This window comes from Chelonia mydas, chromosome 3 (assembly GCF_015237465.2).
Source record: "Chelonia mydas isolate rCheMyd1 chromosome 3, rCheMyd1.pri.v2, whole genome shotgun sequence".
Taxonomy (NCBI): domain Eukaryota; kingdom Metazoa; phylum Chordata; order Testudines; family Cheloniidae; genus Chelonia; species Chelonia mydas.
Window position 1 is genome coordinate 84,966,200 of NC_057851.1, and position 13,412 is coordinate 84,979,611.

Consider the following 13,412-nt stretch of genomic DNA (forward strand, 5'->3'; position numbering starts at 1 on the left):
AGGAACATGCAGACTGAAGTGTGTGTGTACACACATGAGCTTTATCATATTTTTTATGGTTCTCGTTAAAGACAGATTTTAAAAAAATTCAACACCTCATCAATGTAAAAGTCATAATGAGTCTTTTTTTCTTTTGTATTTCCTTTCCCCCTGACATATCTGCAAAAGCCTGATTTCTTCTTCTTAGTCCCTTTGGCTACTATTAACTTATTCTACTGTCCTCATAGTTTCCCTACAAGCACTACTTGACTGTATATTCTTGTTTGGTCCCCACCTCACTTTTGTTATTTCCGTTACACATTTTTATTTTATTCCCATTTCTCTTCAGGATCTTATTTTTGTTGCAGCTACTATGCTCAGGTGCAGAAGTGTTTGACACCTGAAGGTTACAGCTGCAGGATGAAACTGATCAATCCAATTCATTTTCATCCTGCAACTGGCTTGACATGTAAAGTGGTCTGGAGCCTATGACTGGCACAACCATAACCTATTCCCATCCTACCTATCATCTCTCCTTCAGCACTGAAAAGTTGATGCATGCCTCCGATTAGCCCTGGGCTTATTACTAGCAAAGTTGCAAGCAAAACTCAAAGTCCTAAACTAAAGTCCACAGAGGCCAGTTCGATTCTCTGATTTTGGCAGAGCACTCCCTGCCCTAGCTGGATGGACTCTGCTTTCCCAGTAGCCTTCTGCTCTGAGCAACCTTCTAACTCCCTCCACCAAAGCTTCTTCTCTGGCTCTTTATGGAGACCAGCTGCCCTCTATTATGCTCCATCACAAGTCTGTTAATGAGGCATAGGTAGGCTGGACCAGTTCCCTCTTAAAGGGCCTATTCTACCCTGTGACAACCTCCTTTTAGTAAACAGTTCCTAGCAATGGCTCAGATCCACTTTGTTGTCTAATCCCCAGATTTAGGAGCCTCCTCTGCCTTCTGAAAAGAAGGGATTTGAACAGAGATCTGCCACCTTTCACCACTGCCCTTAACCACTATGCTAGATAGTCTGGTAGGGGATTGCCTTAATAGCATCACAACACCTAAGACCCTTTGTGGATCCAATCCAATGTGCATATCATACAATCTGGTCCTTCTTAGCTAACCCTTGTTCAGTTCTAGAAACCTTTTGCCATGCTCCCAGCTTCTCTAATCATTTTGGCATGGATTGTCACCCCAAGATCTGTGCAGACCTCCACTCACATGAATAGACTGCGGCTCAGCATCCCTCCCCTTTGCGCAGATCCTGTGGAGGCTTCTTCATAAGTGTGGGGCCCAAGCTCAGGGCAGAATTGTTAAGGTGAAGTGGAGAGAGGAATGAGCAGGCTGGATGCGAGGCTGGCAGGGATGCAGCACATTAGTACCCACTGTGGCCCTATGCAGATCCCATGGAGAAGATTATTATTAGAGAACACTTTTCAGAGGCGCTTCCTTCCACCATAGCCTCTGTTAAATTCAGAGCACGATATTTTATTCCCAAATGCTCTACTTCCATCCCACAGGGGAATTTTTTATTCACCTGGGGTGGCAGCGGCGGCAGGGGGAAGATCTATTTCGATATTTTGAAATGGGTTTCCCAGTAGTGACTGCAGACCATATGGAATTAATTGAACACAAAGTGCTACTGCACCTCCAACTTGATTACATGAAAAGCTGTGTGAGTTAAAAGGGCATCGCGTCTGCTGAGTTGTAACTAATAAAGAGCAGTTAAGAAAATGAAATGAGAGCACCAGGGTGACTTGAATGAGCACTAATGCTTATTTTATAATGCATTATCAGTGAGCAATCTTCAGACCTGGTAACGTGGCAGTTCTGCCTCTTGACCAGCAGGGCCAAAGCAGTCAGGTTCCACAGGAGGATCCGGGGGCTCTTACACCATGCCGACACTGCAGTTCAGTACAGAGGGATACGGTACTGCAGAAGCAGACCTGGTCCATACACCCTCCCTGAGATAAAAGCAGCTAGATTTCCTTGCATGGCTGCTGCACATAGTTGTATTCAGGATGTTCTTCAATTCATACTGGCTGCCAGCTTCTCCTGAACCTGCTTACTCTGCTTAAGGGGACAGACTTTGGTTTCATACTACATTCTTATACTCCAGGGGCTTTATAGTTAATTATTTGTGCTGGAAGTAAACATGGCAGCTGTTATGTACTCAACAATAGCTTACTGTAGCCTGGACCAGTTTAAGGTATGTATACATTGCAAAAAAGCTGGTGTGTTCTTAATTCAGGTTAACTAGCCTGAGTTAAAACTGCAGTGAAGACACAGCAACTTGGCTTTTAAACTTGGGTTAGCAGCTCAAGTTAAAGCCTACAGAGGAGTTTGGGATGGAATTTGGGCTGCTAACCTGAGTTAAAAGCCAAGTTGCTGGATCTTTGCTGCTCTTTTAACTGAGGTTAGCTAACGAGGGTTAAGAACACACCTTTTTTGGCAGCACAGACATATGCCTAGACAAAAGCATGGTATGAACATTTACAAAGGAATTATTACCAGTACCTCAGACATAGTGGGAATCTAGGAAATAATTTGAACGGTTTATCTTCTGTTTCACAAATAGATTGTCTGATGGGGGCCAATCATACAAGCCAGGGGAGGGTGCCCCACAAGTGCTGCTCTTGGCAATTCTACTATCCTTCAGGATGGAAATTTTCCAACATTTTTACCAGAATCTGAAGACAATGGTAGTTTTTTCTCTCATTAATCTGGTAGACCTTCAGATTAAATGGCTTTGAGAAGGTAAAATTAATGTCCCATGAGAAGGAATTCATAAATGTTACTATTTTTGAGTAACCAAGTGTAGCCAATGTATGAGTGTGTCATATTGTGTCAGCTCAGTGGACTTTTAGAAAAGTGAATATTAAATGTTTCATTCTGAAAGTAGCTATACAATTAATAGCATCAAGAGAGCTAACCTGATTCACCTAAGTAGGAATCCTTCCATCAGAATTCCTTATCCCTGATTCCCTATTATCATTGGATAGCTCCATTCTTAGGAAGTTGATTAGAGAGAAGAATATGTAGCCAAAAGAATGTACCATTCACATTCAAGATTAAAATAATATTTTGTTTCCGTATCTTGGTAGCAATGAATTTTTTAAATATTATTAAAATGGAAAGAATTAAAATAAATCTAATTTACCTTTCACTATTGAAGCTGATTATTAACTTTTGCACGTCACCCGCTTTGGACAATGAAACTGAACAGGTCTGTTTTATTTCTGTTTATAATCGTTTTCATTTTCCCATTGTTATGCATTAGCACAGAGCTGCTGTGTTTGTGTTTCAAACATTGCAGGGGGATTGAAAACAAAATAATCTACATTAAAAAAGGGAACCGTCTTCTTTTTTTATTTTGGTAACAAAATTTGCCTTTTGGTCCTAAACTACTTCAACAAACAGGTTTATTTTTTCTGGCTTGTCTCATTTTTGGTCATGACCTCAAAAAGAGGGCTATGTCTTTAGATATGCATATACAACTCTTACTGATGTCAATGAGAATTCCATATCTTTGGGCAGAATTTTAACATTTTGTATTTTTTTTAAAAAAGAAAATTAAAAAAAAAGTATAAAATAAAGATTATTTCCCAGCTAGAGTCCAGCCATTTCAATCACTGTGGTAAATCTGAAACTACCATTCCCCCTTGAAAATAAAAATCTGTTTATCATCTCCCCAGTAGAGTCGAACGGTTCTTTATGAGCCACTGCAGTCTACCAAAGACATTCCATGTGAATAATGTTTTTCTCCCTCATGCTGCATTATTAGTGGCCTGCACAGACGGTCTTGTGTCAGCTGGATTGTTTTTTGAAGATGAAGTTACAGACTCTGTCATGGCTAGTCCCACCTGTTGTGACACTTCTATCTCGTTTTTCATATACAGAAGTTGTTGCACATTAATTCTTATATTTCTCCAAGGGATAGGGATGGTACCTTCACAGTTCAGTGAAGGGGAAAGGCTCTCATCACTGGAAAACCAGTCAAGGAATTGGATGGCAAGAGTTTCATACATTAAAACAGTTGTTTGCAATTAAGGCCAGAAATAAGATGTGTGTAAGTCTGTCACTTTTAATTTTGCTTATTTAATCAGCTTTAGGAATAAAATGGAAAGATTTGAAGTTTTATTGTTTTACTGTTATGTAATCTGATATTCCATACTGCGTTTCTAGGACCTGATCCAAATCTAGATATTTTAGACGTTGCCTGAATCCTGATTGATATCTACACACCATTCAGACAGGTATTAGCAACTGGTTGTCAGACACACTGACCAATGTTGGATGCATGTATTTTTTAAAATATGTAATCAATAAAATATAAAGCCATACAACAGGCAAAAAAATTTGCTCTATTCCATGGCATCAGGATCTGAACCCAAGACTCAAGCAGAGAATCTGGCCGTTTAAACTATACTTCCTTTGCTGTCTCAGAGGGTGTACATTTCAAAGAAAGCTCTGGTCAGTTGGAGAAAATTTTCATTAAAACAAAATTAAATAGAATTAATTGATAAAATGAAACTGAGCTTGACATCAACAGCAATCAGGGAATTCAATCAACATTATGACAACTCTCTGTCCTAAAGTCATGCCACTGGGCCAACTTTAGCAGGGGCCTCTGAACAGCAGGTGATCTTACTTACCATATGTTAAGCACAGTGCAGCAGATGGATGTTGGAAGTTCTGCCTTTTCTGCATTTTTTTCTTGCTCTTGTCAATCTAACCCTTAGGAAAAAGGCAGGTACCCAGACTGATAACACATGGATGTTCTCTAAAGGGTTTACTCTTTTATGAGCATACTATTGCAGAAGGTCATTGAAGGTTTCCCCCTATAAAAAATAAATACACTCAGCAATGGTTGGTACTTCCTAAAGCTGGTTGCAAATGCTTGTCTGGAAGGGGTCATGATATTGATCAGGATTCGAGCCACATACGAAACAGCAAGATGTTGTCAGGTCATAGAAATGCAGAATGATTTATAATATGGGTAGAACTTCTATGCAAAGGAAAAATCTTACGATAGCTCGCAATAACAGTTAGGGACTCCCATTGCAATGTCCACACCTCAACATTTAATAACACGTTTGAATCTTCAGTAGTGTCATGAAGACCATTGTATGAACCCCGGAGACACATTACTCCTGTAGCAGCTATTTTATATAATGATTTCATTCTATTTTCTCCATTATGAAGCAGGGCTCCCTACACTGACTCCTAACAGTTTAGGGTATAACAGTGAAAATGTGTAATTTTTCTGCTCTAAAAAGAAAACCATTGTTGCAGTCACAACAGCAGCTTGACTTTACAAGTCAGAACTTTCCTGATGCATAGGTCTTACTGCAGGACTAGCTTCCAAGCCAATTTGCAAGAAATAGATGAAAAATTGTGGTGTTCAGCCAGCTGAAGTCTATTTTGCATGTATGAAGTATGACAGCAGAATTGGACTAGGACCGTCAACTCATTTTACATTAACCACTGAACACACAGCCCTCAGAACATAACTTTCAGTCATTACTGACCTGGGCTGGCTTTGAACAAGTGACAGAAGAAAAAGACACCATAGCCCACTCCCCAGTCATTCTCCTTTAAATAAACAATCAAAAGGCTAAAAAATTTGTGTACTACAGTGCAGTTATAATAGAAACTCTTAAAAGTCAGGGGCAGGGCCTGTAGTCCTGTAAAAACAACTCTACATGGCCCAAGCTTAGGTGAATTTAAATTTTAAATGTAATTAAAAAGTTACATCTTTGGTTATAACTAGTCCCGAGTGCCCAGTTAAAGCCCCTTTCCCTTTATACATTGACCCTAAACAAATTCTTTATTAAAGAAGACAAAAAACAAAGGCACACATACCAATTATTTTACATTCATGCTTCCATTTATCAACTTTCTCAGCCAGCAGAGAGAGTTGGGTCAGTCAGTTCCATTCAGAGTGTTCCAGTTTGAAGGGCTAAAGATGCTGCTAGAGTCTTTGAGAGGAAGAAACCACCATCGTGTGAAGGAACTAACCAAGCAGAGCTGTCCTTAGCATTTTTCAGTGGGTTGTGAAAAAAGCTTCACCTTGCTAAAAAACAGGTCCTGTTCATGATTATCACACCACAATATTCAGCACTGGTTTTGGGGAGGGTGACTGAGATGATTCCTTGGGGACACAACCCAAACTCAATTGACTCATTTTACATGCAGATTGTTTGTGAGCTGATATAGGGGCTCGTTAGCGCCTCCAAACTCTAGCTGTAGAAGCCCAGCTGTCTACCCCTCACAGTCTTGGCAATCAATTGAAATCAGTTTTTACTAGTTAACATTTGCATGGCTATTTTCACAAGGAAAAGGGATAGAAATGTATTATATTTTTAAAATGAAAGTGGAGATTCATCTGTGCAGCACTCAGAATCTGACTCTGTTAACAAGAGACCTCCCCCAGCTCATCAGTGCTATGGGAAAGTTCAAGACAGGGCAAAAATTTGTGAGACTGTCATTGTTAAAAGATGGGTTCTTGGTATTTGTTACCTCAATTTCCCTAGAAACCAACCCAGGGTTACACTTATATTGCTTTATTACAATGCCACTGTTGGGGGGAGGGGTCACACTCACATACTCACACTCCCAGGACAGGCACAGCACTGGAGATGTCAGGATCCTTCAAGGTAAGTGTCCCACAGTGCAGCGTTGGACGGTACGATGAAGGTAAGTCTTCCTGAGGCATGATGGAATGCAACGCAGGGAATCACTGGCCAGGCGGTCCGGCAAAGGGCCTTCACGGGAGGTACAAACTTGTGAGTGCACTCCTGAGCACATGGCCCCTTCCCCTTTTAAGGACCTGCTCCTCATGGCCTGTGACTAGAGATGACTTGGCTGCATCTGGTTGGTCACACTCCACCTCAGACAGTGTCCATGCATTGGGGGTGTGACTGCTGCCTAATTAGAGTCCCAGACACCTTGTCTACCTGGGAGCTCTTCTGGGGGGAGGGATAGGTCAGTGGTCTGAGCATTGGCCTGCTAAGCCCAGGGTTGTGAGTTCAATCCTTGAGGGGGCCATTTAGGGATCTGGGGCAAAAATTGGGGATTGGCCCTGCTTTGAGCAGGGGGTTGGACTAAAGATGACCTCCTGAGGTCCCTTCCAACCCTGATATTCTATGATCTCCCAGCTGTTCAACCATCCCACCATTCCAGGAGGAAGGGGAGGGGAAAAGCCACTTCACAGGTATTCAAAGAGGGAGAGGAGACAAAAGGCGGGGGGAGGGAAGTGTAACTGAAAAGGTTACAAAACTTAAAAGGCTATGCTAACAATAACTGAAGTTACAAAGTCTGCAAAAAGGTTGCAGAACTTAATGATAAATTTACATATCTTACAATTGCATTTGAGCAGAGGCTTTATAAAACAATATTCACTGTGTGAGGAGAAGCTGGGGTCTTGCCCTTTTTCAAGGCGGTATTGACAATACACTCCAACAATGGATCCAAGACCCAGTGGCATTAATAAGCCAAGCAGAGCATTAATTTAATTGATATATTACAGCTGGCACAACTCCCAGCCCTTCCAAAACATCAGTGCGCGACCCCAGCAAAAACTCACACAGCGGCGGACTCTGTTTTTGTTCTCTCTAACTCTCAGCTTTGCTACCACCGAGACAAGCCACTCAAACCTCAGCACTCCTGCCTGTGAAATAATTTGATATATTGATCTGGATGTGGGATTTAGGCACACAAGTTTGAAAATTGGGTGTATTGCATCAATTTAAAATGTTTGGGTACAGGTGAGTGGACTCACAGACTTACAGTTCACAGACTTTCTGGGCCCTAAAGCTAACTCCTAAACGCATGAAAATGTAAGCAATAAAATTGTGTAGACCACAAAAATTTGGGGAGAAAAATCCATTAAAAAATCCAAACCTCTAACCAATGTTTTTAGAGGAGCCTTGCACTTTCCCTACTTGAGCCTCAGTATCTCTGGGTGTTCAGGATGATAGCGAGATGACTCATTATCAATTGTCAATATCAACCAGATGAATTTGAGGCCCTTAGACTTGTACTGAGGTTAGAGAAAGGGACACAAGAGCCTCCCTAAGATTTATTTTAGCAATTATTATCAGATCATGATTGACAACTTAGACTCCCTATCATTCAGTGAAAAGGGAGCAGCAGCCCAAGATAAACATGAATGGTGTGTCTTCAGTCTGGTGAGTTTAGAGATTGTTTTTTGTGACCCCCCAGCACCACCCAAAAAATAGTGCAAATGTGTAACGTTAAATGACTCAATGCACTCAAAGTGTTAAAATGTTTAATTTACACTTTCAGACAGGGATATGTAGATAGTTAAAGTCGTCCTATACGTTGTAAATTGTTGTGCTGTGTAGAGTCAATAGGAGCTGGGACAATCTTATTAAAAGTGCACAACTAGATTAGAGGTTTTAATCTGAATTTTTGGTTTATGGATTGTTTAGTCTTCAATTTTACAGCCTTTTAGAGAATATGAACTATACAGTGTCTCTAGGGGACTCCAATGCAGTGAGTTAGCAGCTGCAGCTTCATTTAACTGTACATCATGTTGCAATCATAAGCTAAAACAAAAAGTGCTCTTTCCAGGATGAGCGCTCATGATCCATTTGAATAGAAATGATTCACCCAGAACTTTGGGAACCGAGCGAGGTGGCCAAAATGAATTATTCACACCTTGGTCCTGAAGAGGTAAATATCATAAGGTCAGAGTTGCTCAAACCAGTTATGAATATTACAGCACAATCTTCAATTCAAGTATCGGTTTGGGTTATGGATTGTTTTTTTTTTAAAGAATGAGTTCTGCTGTTTTACTTTTAACCAGCCAATGTCAACAACTCAGTTGTGTTAATATTCTCAGCTGGGCTTAGGGTGCCCTACTATTTCAGGCTCCTTTGGACATCACAGCCCTCATCCGTGCATGCTGTTTTGAACCAGTTTTGCCCAAGAACTTGTTCTAGATTTGTAAATGAGGGGCCTGATCCAAAGCCCACTGAAGTTAAGTGTCTTAGTAGCCCAAGGTAGGTAGCCAACCCTTTATGTGAGCTTCCTGCGGAATGCAGCCACAAGAATGCTCTGTATTTCAAGAGTGTATTTCCTGTTCAGAGGAGGCTAAGTGTTAGGATATAGATATTCAGGCCTGTCTGTAAAGGCCTGTACTTTAAGAATTTAGGGGTATTCTTATCACTTGGCTAGTTCTAGAGGTATAAAAGAAAGAATCAAAATCACTGTCTGCTGGTGTAAGGGCCTTCTCTTACTGTGACAGTTTGAGGCCCTGTTCTTAGGCTAAGGCCTTTGGCTAAGCAGCAGAGGCAGCCATAAGCCAGGAAGCGAACAGTCACATCCTCACATTCCAAACTAGCCACATTGAAAGAAGGTGCTATTGGGCTGTTAGGAATACAATCCTGTCCTGAATACAATCCTGTCCTGATAATTCCTATCACCTCCAAAGAAAGGGAAGTGCCTAGAAAATGTAAAAGGAAACTTAGTTTGATAGCATCCTGTCTGGCAAGAACTCACTTATCAATAGCTGGGATGTGAAATCCTCACTTCTGTATTGTTTTCCCACTTTGCTATTGTTTGTCTGTATAATCTCTGTCTGGTTCTGTGATTGTTCCTGTCTGCTGTATAATTAATTTTGCTGGGTGTAATCTAATTAAGGTGGTGGGATATAATTGGTTAGCTAATCATGTTACAATATGTTAGGATTGGTTAGTTAAATTTCAGTAGAATGATTGGTTAAGGTATAGCTAAGAATATTACTATATAAATTAGGGGCAAACAGGAAGTAAGTTGGGATTCGAAAATAAGGAAAAAGGAACTTGTATTTAAGCTTGCTGGAAGTTCACCCCAATAAACATCGAATTGTTTGCACCTTTGGACTTCGGGTATTGTTGCTCTCTGTTCATGCGAGAAGGACCAGGGAAGTGGGAGAGTGAAGGAATAAGCTCTCTAACACTAAGTAGGACTAGTTTGGGGGTGACACAGCTGCTTCACTACATCACCATCCCAGCCCTCCAGCAGAGCAGTAACTCCCAGGCACAAATGGACCTCTTCTCTTGGCCTTTGTGCATCAGGGCAACAGCAACCTGTCTCCTGACTAGACCAGGCCAATAAGCAGCCCCCACATGAAGCCTTCTGGGATCTGCTTGCACCTCCAAAAAGGCCTTGTAAATTTTAAAATGGAAAGAGCATTATGTATCGAATCTGCTGGATTGTTTAAATGCCCCTAATTCTGTGTCAGTATCTGGGCAAGTGAGATAGTTCATTAGATAAAGCATTGAGTGCTTTAAACGTTGCACCCATTCTCTAACATCTGGCCTTCTCAGAGGACTGCCCAATCAGCTTGGGAAGAAAGTGTTTGTTGTTTACAGCACTAGCACATATGATTAAAGGCATGGTGAGACAGTTAGCAATCTCTCACAGAAGACTTAAAAATCACTTGTTTAGAAAACTGATTCATTCAAATCACTGAGCAGGATAAACAGACCATGGGGAAAACTTTAGCTTTTTATGAACTGAGCTACCAAATACACCACTATCATAACTCACAAGATTTGAACACTCTGGATACCTTCCAAAATAGCTGTCCCTATACATCTTTCACACAATGGTTCTAAAAAGCTCTCTGTTTAAAAAAAAATACAATTTTAAATTGCCTTTGTTTTTCTTATAAATGCTTAAGAGCAGTAGAGTATATATAATATGAAGATACCCAATTCAGAGCTAATTTTCCTTCATTTCCTGAATTAACACTTGAGCTATATGTTTATGTCAGTGGTAGCAGCTCTATGGCTTGTTTGTTTCTAGGCAGACCTATATATTTTCACTTAAAAGCAGGAATACCACAAATGTTTTCTTTGATTTCTTCTAAACCTGTTTGTCTCTCTGTCATTTCATTTTTTAATGACTGCTTTGCTCTTTTGATATACCTGGTTATAGACATCTTTCACCCTCATGGGCAACTGCAACTGAATTAATTATTTCAAAGCGCTTTAACTGAACAGCAATAATGTTCTTTGAGGTGTGTATTACACCAGCTTTCCAGATGGTTGAGTTTTTTAATAAACTCAACTTCAATTCATATATCAGTTTTCTCAACTGTCCAGAAATGAGGTTTACAAGTGCAAGTGTCTCTCTCTCTCTCTCTCTTTCTCTCTCACACACATACACACACATGCATTTTGCCTCTGGGATCACCCCAATATACACCAAACAGCAGAAGGTGGAAAATAGTTGCACATATAGTAATTTTAATCCATTCCATTTTTAAATACCACAATAAATTTCATTTTCACAATAAATTAAATAGCCATATTCAGTTTACAAAATAGAATTACTTAGTGTGAAACCAGTATTTACAAACAATATACACTATATACATGATGTTTCTCTTTGTTGACACACAAGCATAGACGAAAAAATTATTTGATTTTTTTTGATATATGATTGACATGCTACAAGTGACACTATGGTCCATACAATAAAACAATAGTGCAAACTCACCACAGGAACTTTGAACCAATGTTGTTTGTACGAGATAGGATTTTCTTTTCAAATAATAAGAAAATAGTATTATCCAGTTTCACTGTAACAATTCATCATTGTATTTAAAGTGTCAGAATTCCTTTAGCAAGGTGCATACTTAATATAGCCTGAATGTTATACTTTCCAATATACCCTCACAGCTACATACAATTCCAAGCTGAATTTGCATGTTCTAAACTAACATTCTGTCTGGGTCTATAAATGTGTCACATAATAAATGTTATTGAGCAAGAGGAACACTGGCCCTTTTGCACAGTATCTGAATTTATTCCCCTAAATACTACCTTGTCCTTTATTTGTATAGCTTAAAATGATGCAACTATGTAGAGAGTAAAGTTATGTTAGTTACTACTCTGTAGAAAAATTGATCCCACCTTATATTTGGTCACACACTGCATATGTACAAGTATGCATGAAAAAAAGTTAATTTGATAGTTGTGTCTATGAAAAGTGCATATTTTTACTCTAGAAGAGACATTGCTGCTTGTCTCCAGGTGCAACACATAGTGTTGTATGAAATTTAGTTTAGGGCCAGTTAAATGTCCTCCCAGTGATCTGGTAAAATTTTTGATTAAAAGGGTGAAAGAACTTGCGCAATTTGGTAATGACAGAGGAATCCACCTCTGGATGAATGCGTCCCTTGCTACCCGCCAGGCACTTGTTAAAGACAACGTTAAATCGCAAGCAGTAAAACCCTCTGGTGGCATTGAAGTATAAATTGTACTGACTTATCCTTGGAGGAAGATTTAGGAACTTCTCCACCAGCTGGAGTTCTGGCAGTGGTTCTGTAATGAGCCGATCTCCATCTACAATATGAAACTGCTCGATTGGAAAGTATTTTAACCATCTCTCCAGATGTTTTGTGTAGATGCTGGTTCTCACTGCCTTATACTTAGTGTTCACTTCGCAGGTATTAGGATCAATAGCCAGCTTCTCAAATTTGTAGTAGGTTTTATTCTTTCTTTCCTTCCCCTCCAGCACCTGAGTGTAATCAGAAATAGCTCTTGTTGTGGGTTCCCTGACAATGATCAGTAATTTGATGGATGAGTTCATTTTATAAATCCTTTCAGGTACCTCCTCTGTGATAAAATATGCAGGGCTTTTCTCAATTGTTATTTGATGAGGGTAAGAAAAAGGCATTTTTTTCCTGTACCATTCAATACCCTTGGCATAGTTCTCGTCGTTATCAAAGAAGTGAATTTCTTGAGAAGCTTTGACCACTGCTGGATGGAGGTTCAGCATCTCAAGCAGTGCACGGGTGCCTCCTTTCCTCACCCCAATTATAATGGCCTTAGGGAGCTGCTGAACCAAATTGTGAAGTCGGATTTGCTCCTTAGTGGCGTTGCCCTTACGGAACTCATGTAGCAGCCCACGCTTGAACTGCAGGGCTCGGAGTGGGATCTCGTCTTGGCCATGGGGTCGAAGTCGATCATCAATGGGACAAATGGGCTGCAGCCTGAAATCAACAAAACAGATGAGATTTTGTTCTGTTGTAAACCATAATGAACGTACGTTTGCAAATTTTATTTTAATCCACCCTTTATTAAATGGGCAGACAATCTGTGGCATTTTTAATATTCTTCCAGATTCCTATTCATCAAGCTCTTAATTGATAGCAGCATGTTCACAGCACAAGAAAAACAAGTGGCCTGGGTCAAATTAGCACCTGCTTTACAACGAGACATTTGACAGATCTGGGCAATGTGCTTTTGGTAGAAAATCCTGAAACAAACCGATTCCTGATGTGTAGTGCTATTTTTGGAAATAATATCTTGTCATTTAAGGTATTTATACTTTCAAAATGCTATTAATGACCTAAGATATGGAATAATGAGCCAATTGTCAGGATTTCAAGAGACAAAATCCATCATAATCCCTGAAA

General features: G+C 40.0%; 1 protein-coding gene across 5 annotated transcripts in view; it reads right to left on the reverse strand.

Annotated features, from left to right (window-relative positions):
- Positions 1 to 11,214: 11,214 nt before the first annotated feature.
- The window catches only part of HS3ST5 (heparan sulfate-glucosamine 3-sulfotransferase 5), a 264,767-nt gene continuing 262,569 nt past the window's right edge, over positions 11,215 to 13,412 (reverse strand). For 4 of the 5 annotated variants that reach the window (XM_037894662.2, XM_037894663.2, XM_043542826.1 and 1 more), the window contains one exon: positions 11,215 to 12,986. In XM_037894662.2, coding sequence (XP_037750590.1) covers positions 12,056 to 12,986 — 931 coding nt within the window. In that variant the 3' untranslated portion in view covers positions 11,215 to 12,055. The remainder of the gene's footprint in view (positions 12,987 to 13,412) is intronic. The other variant, XM_043542827.1, reaches the window with a different exon arrangement.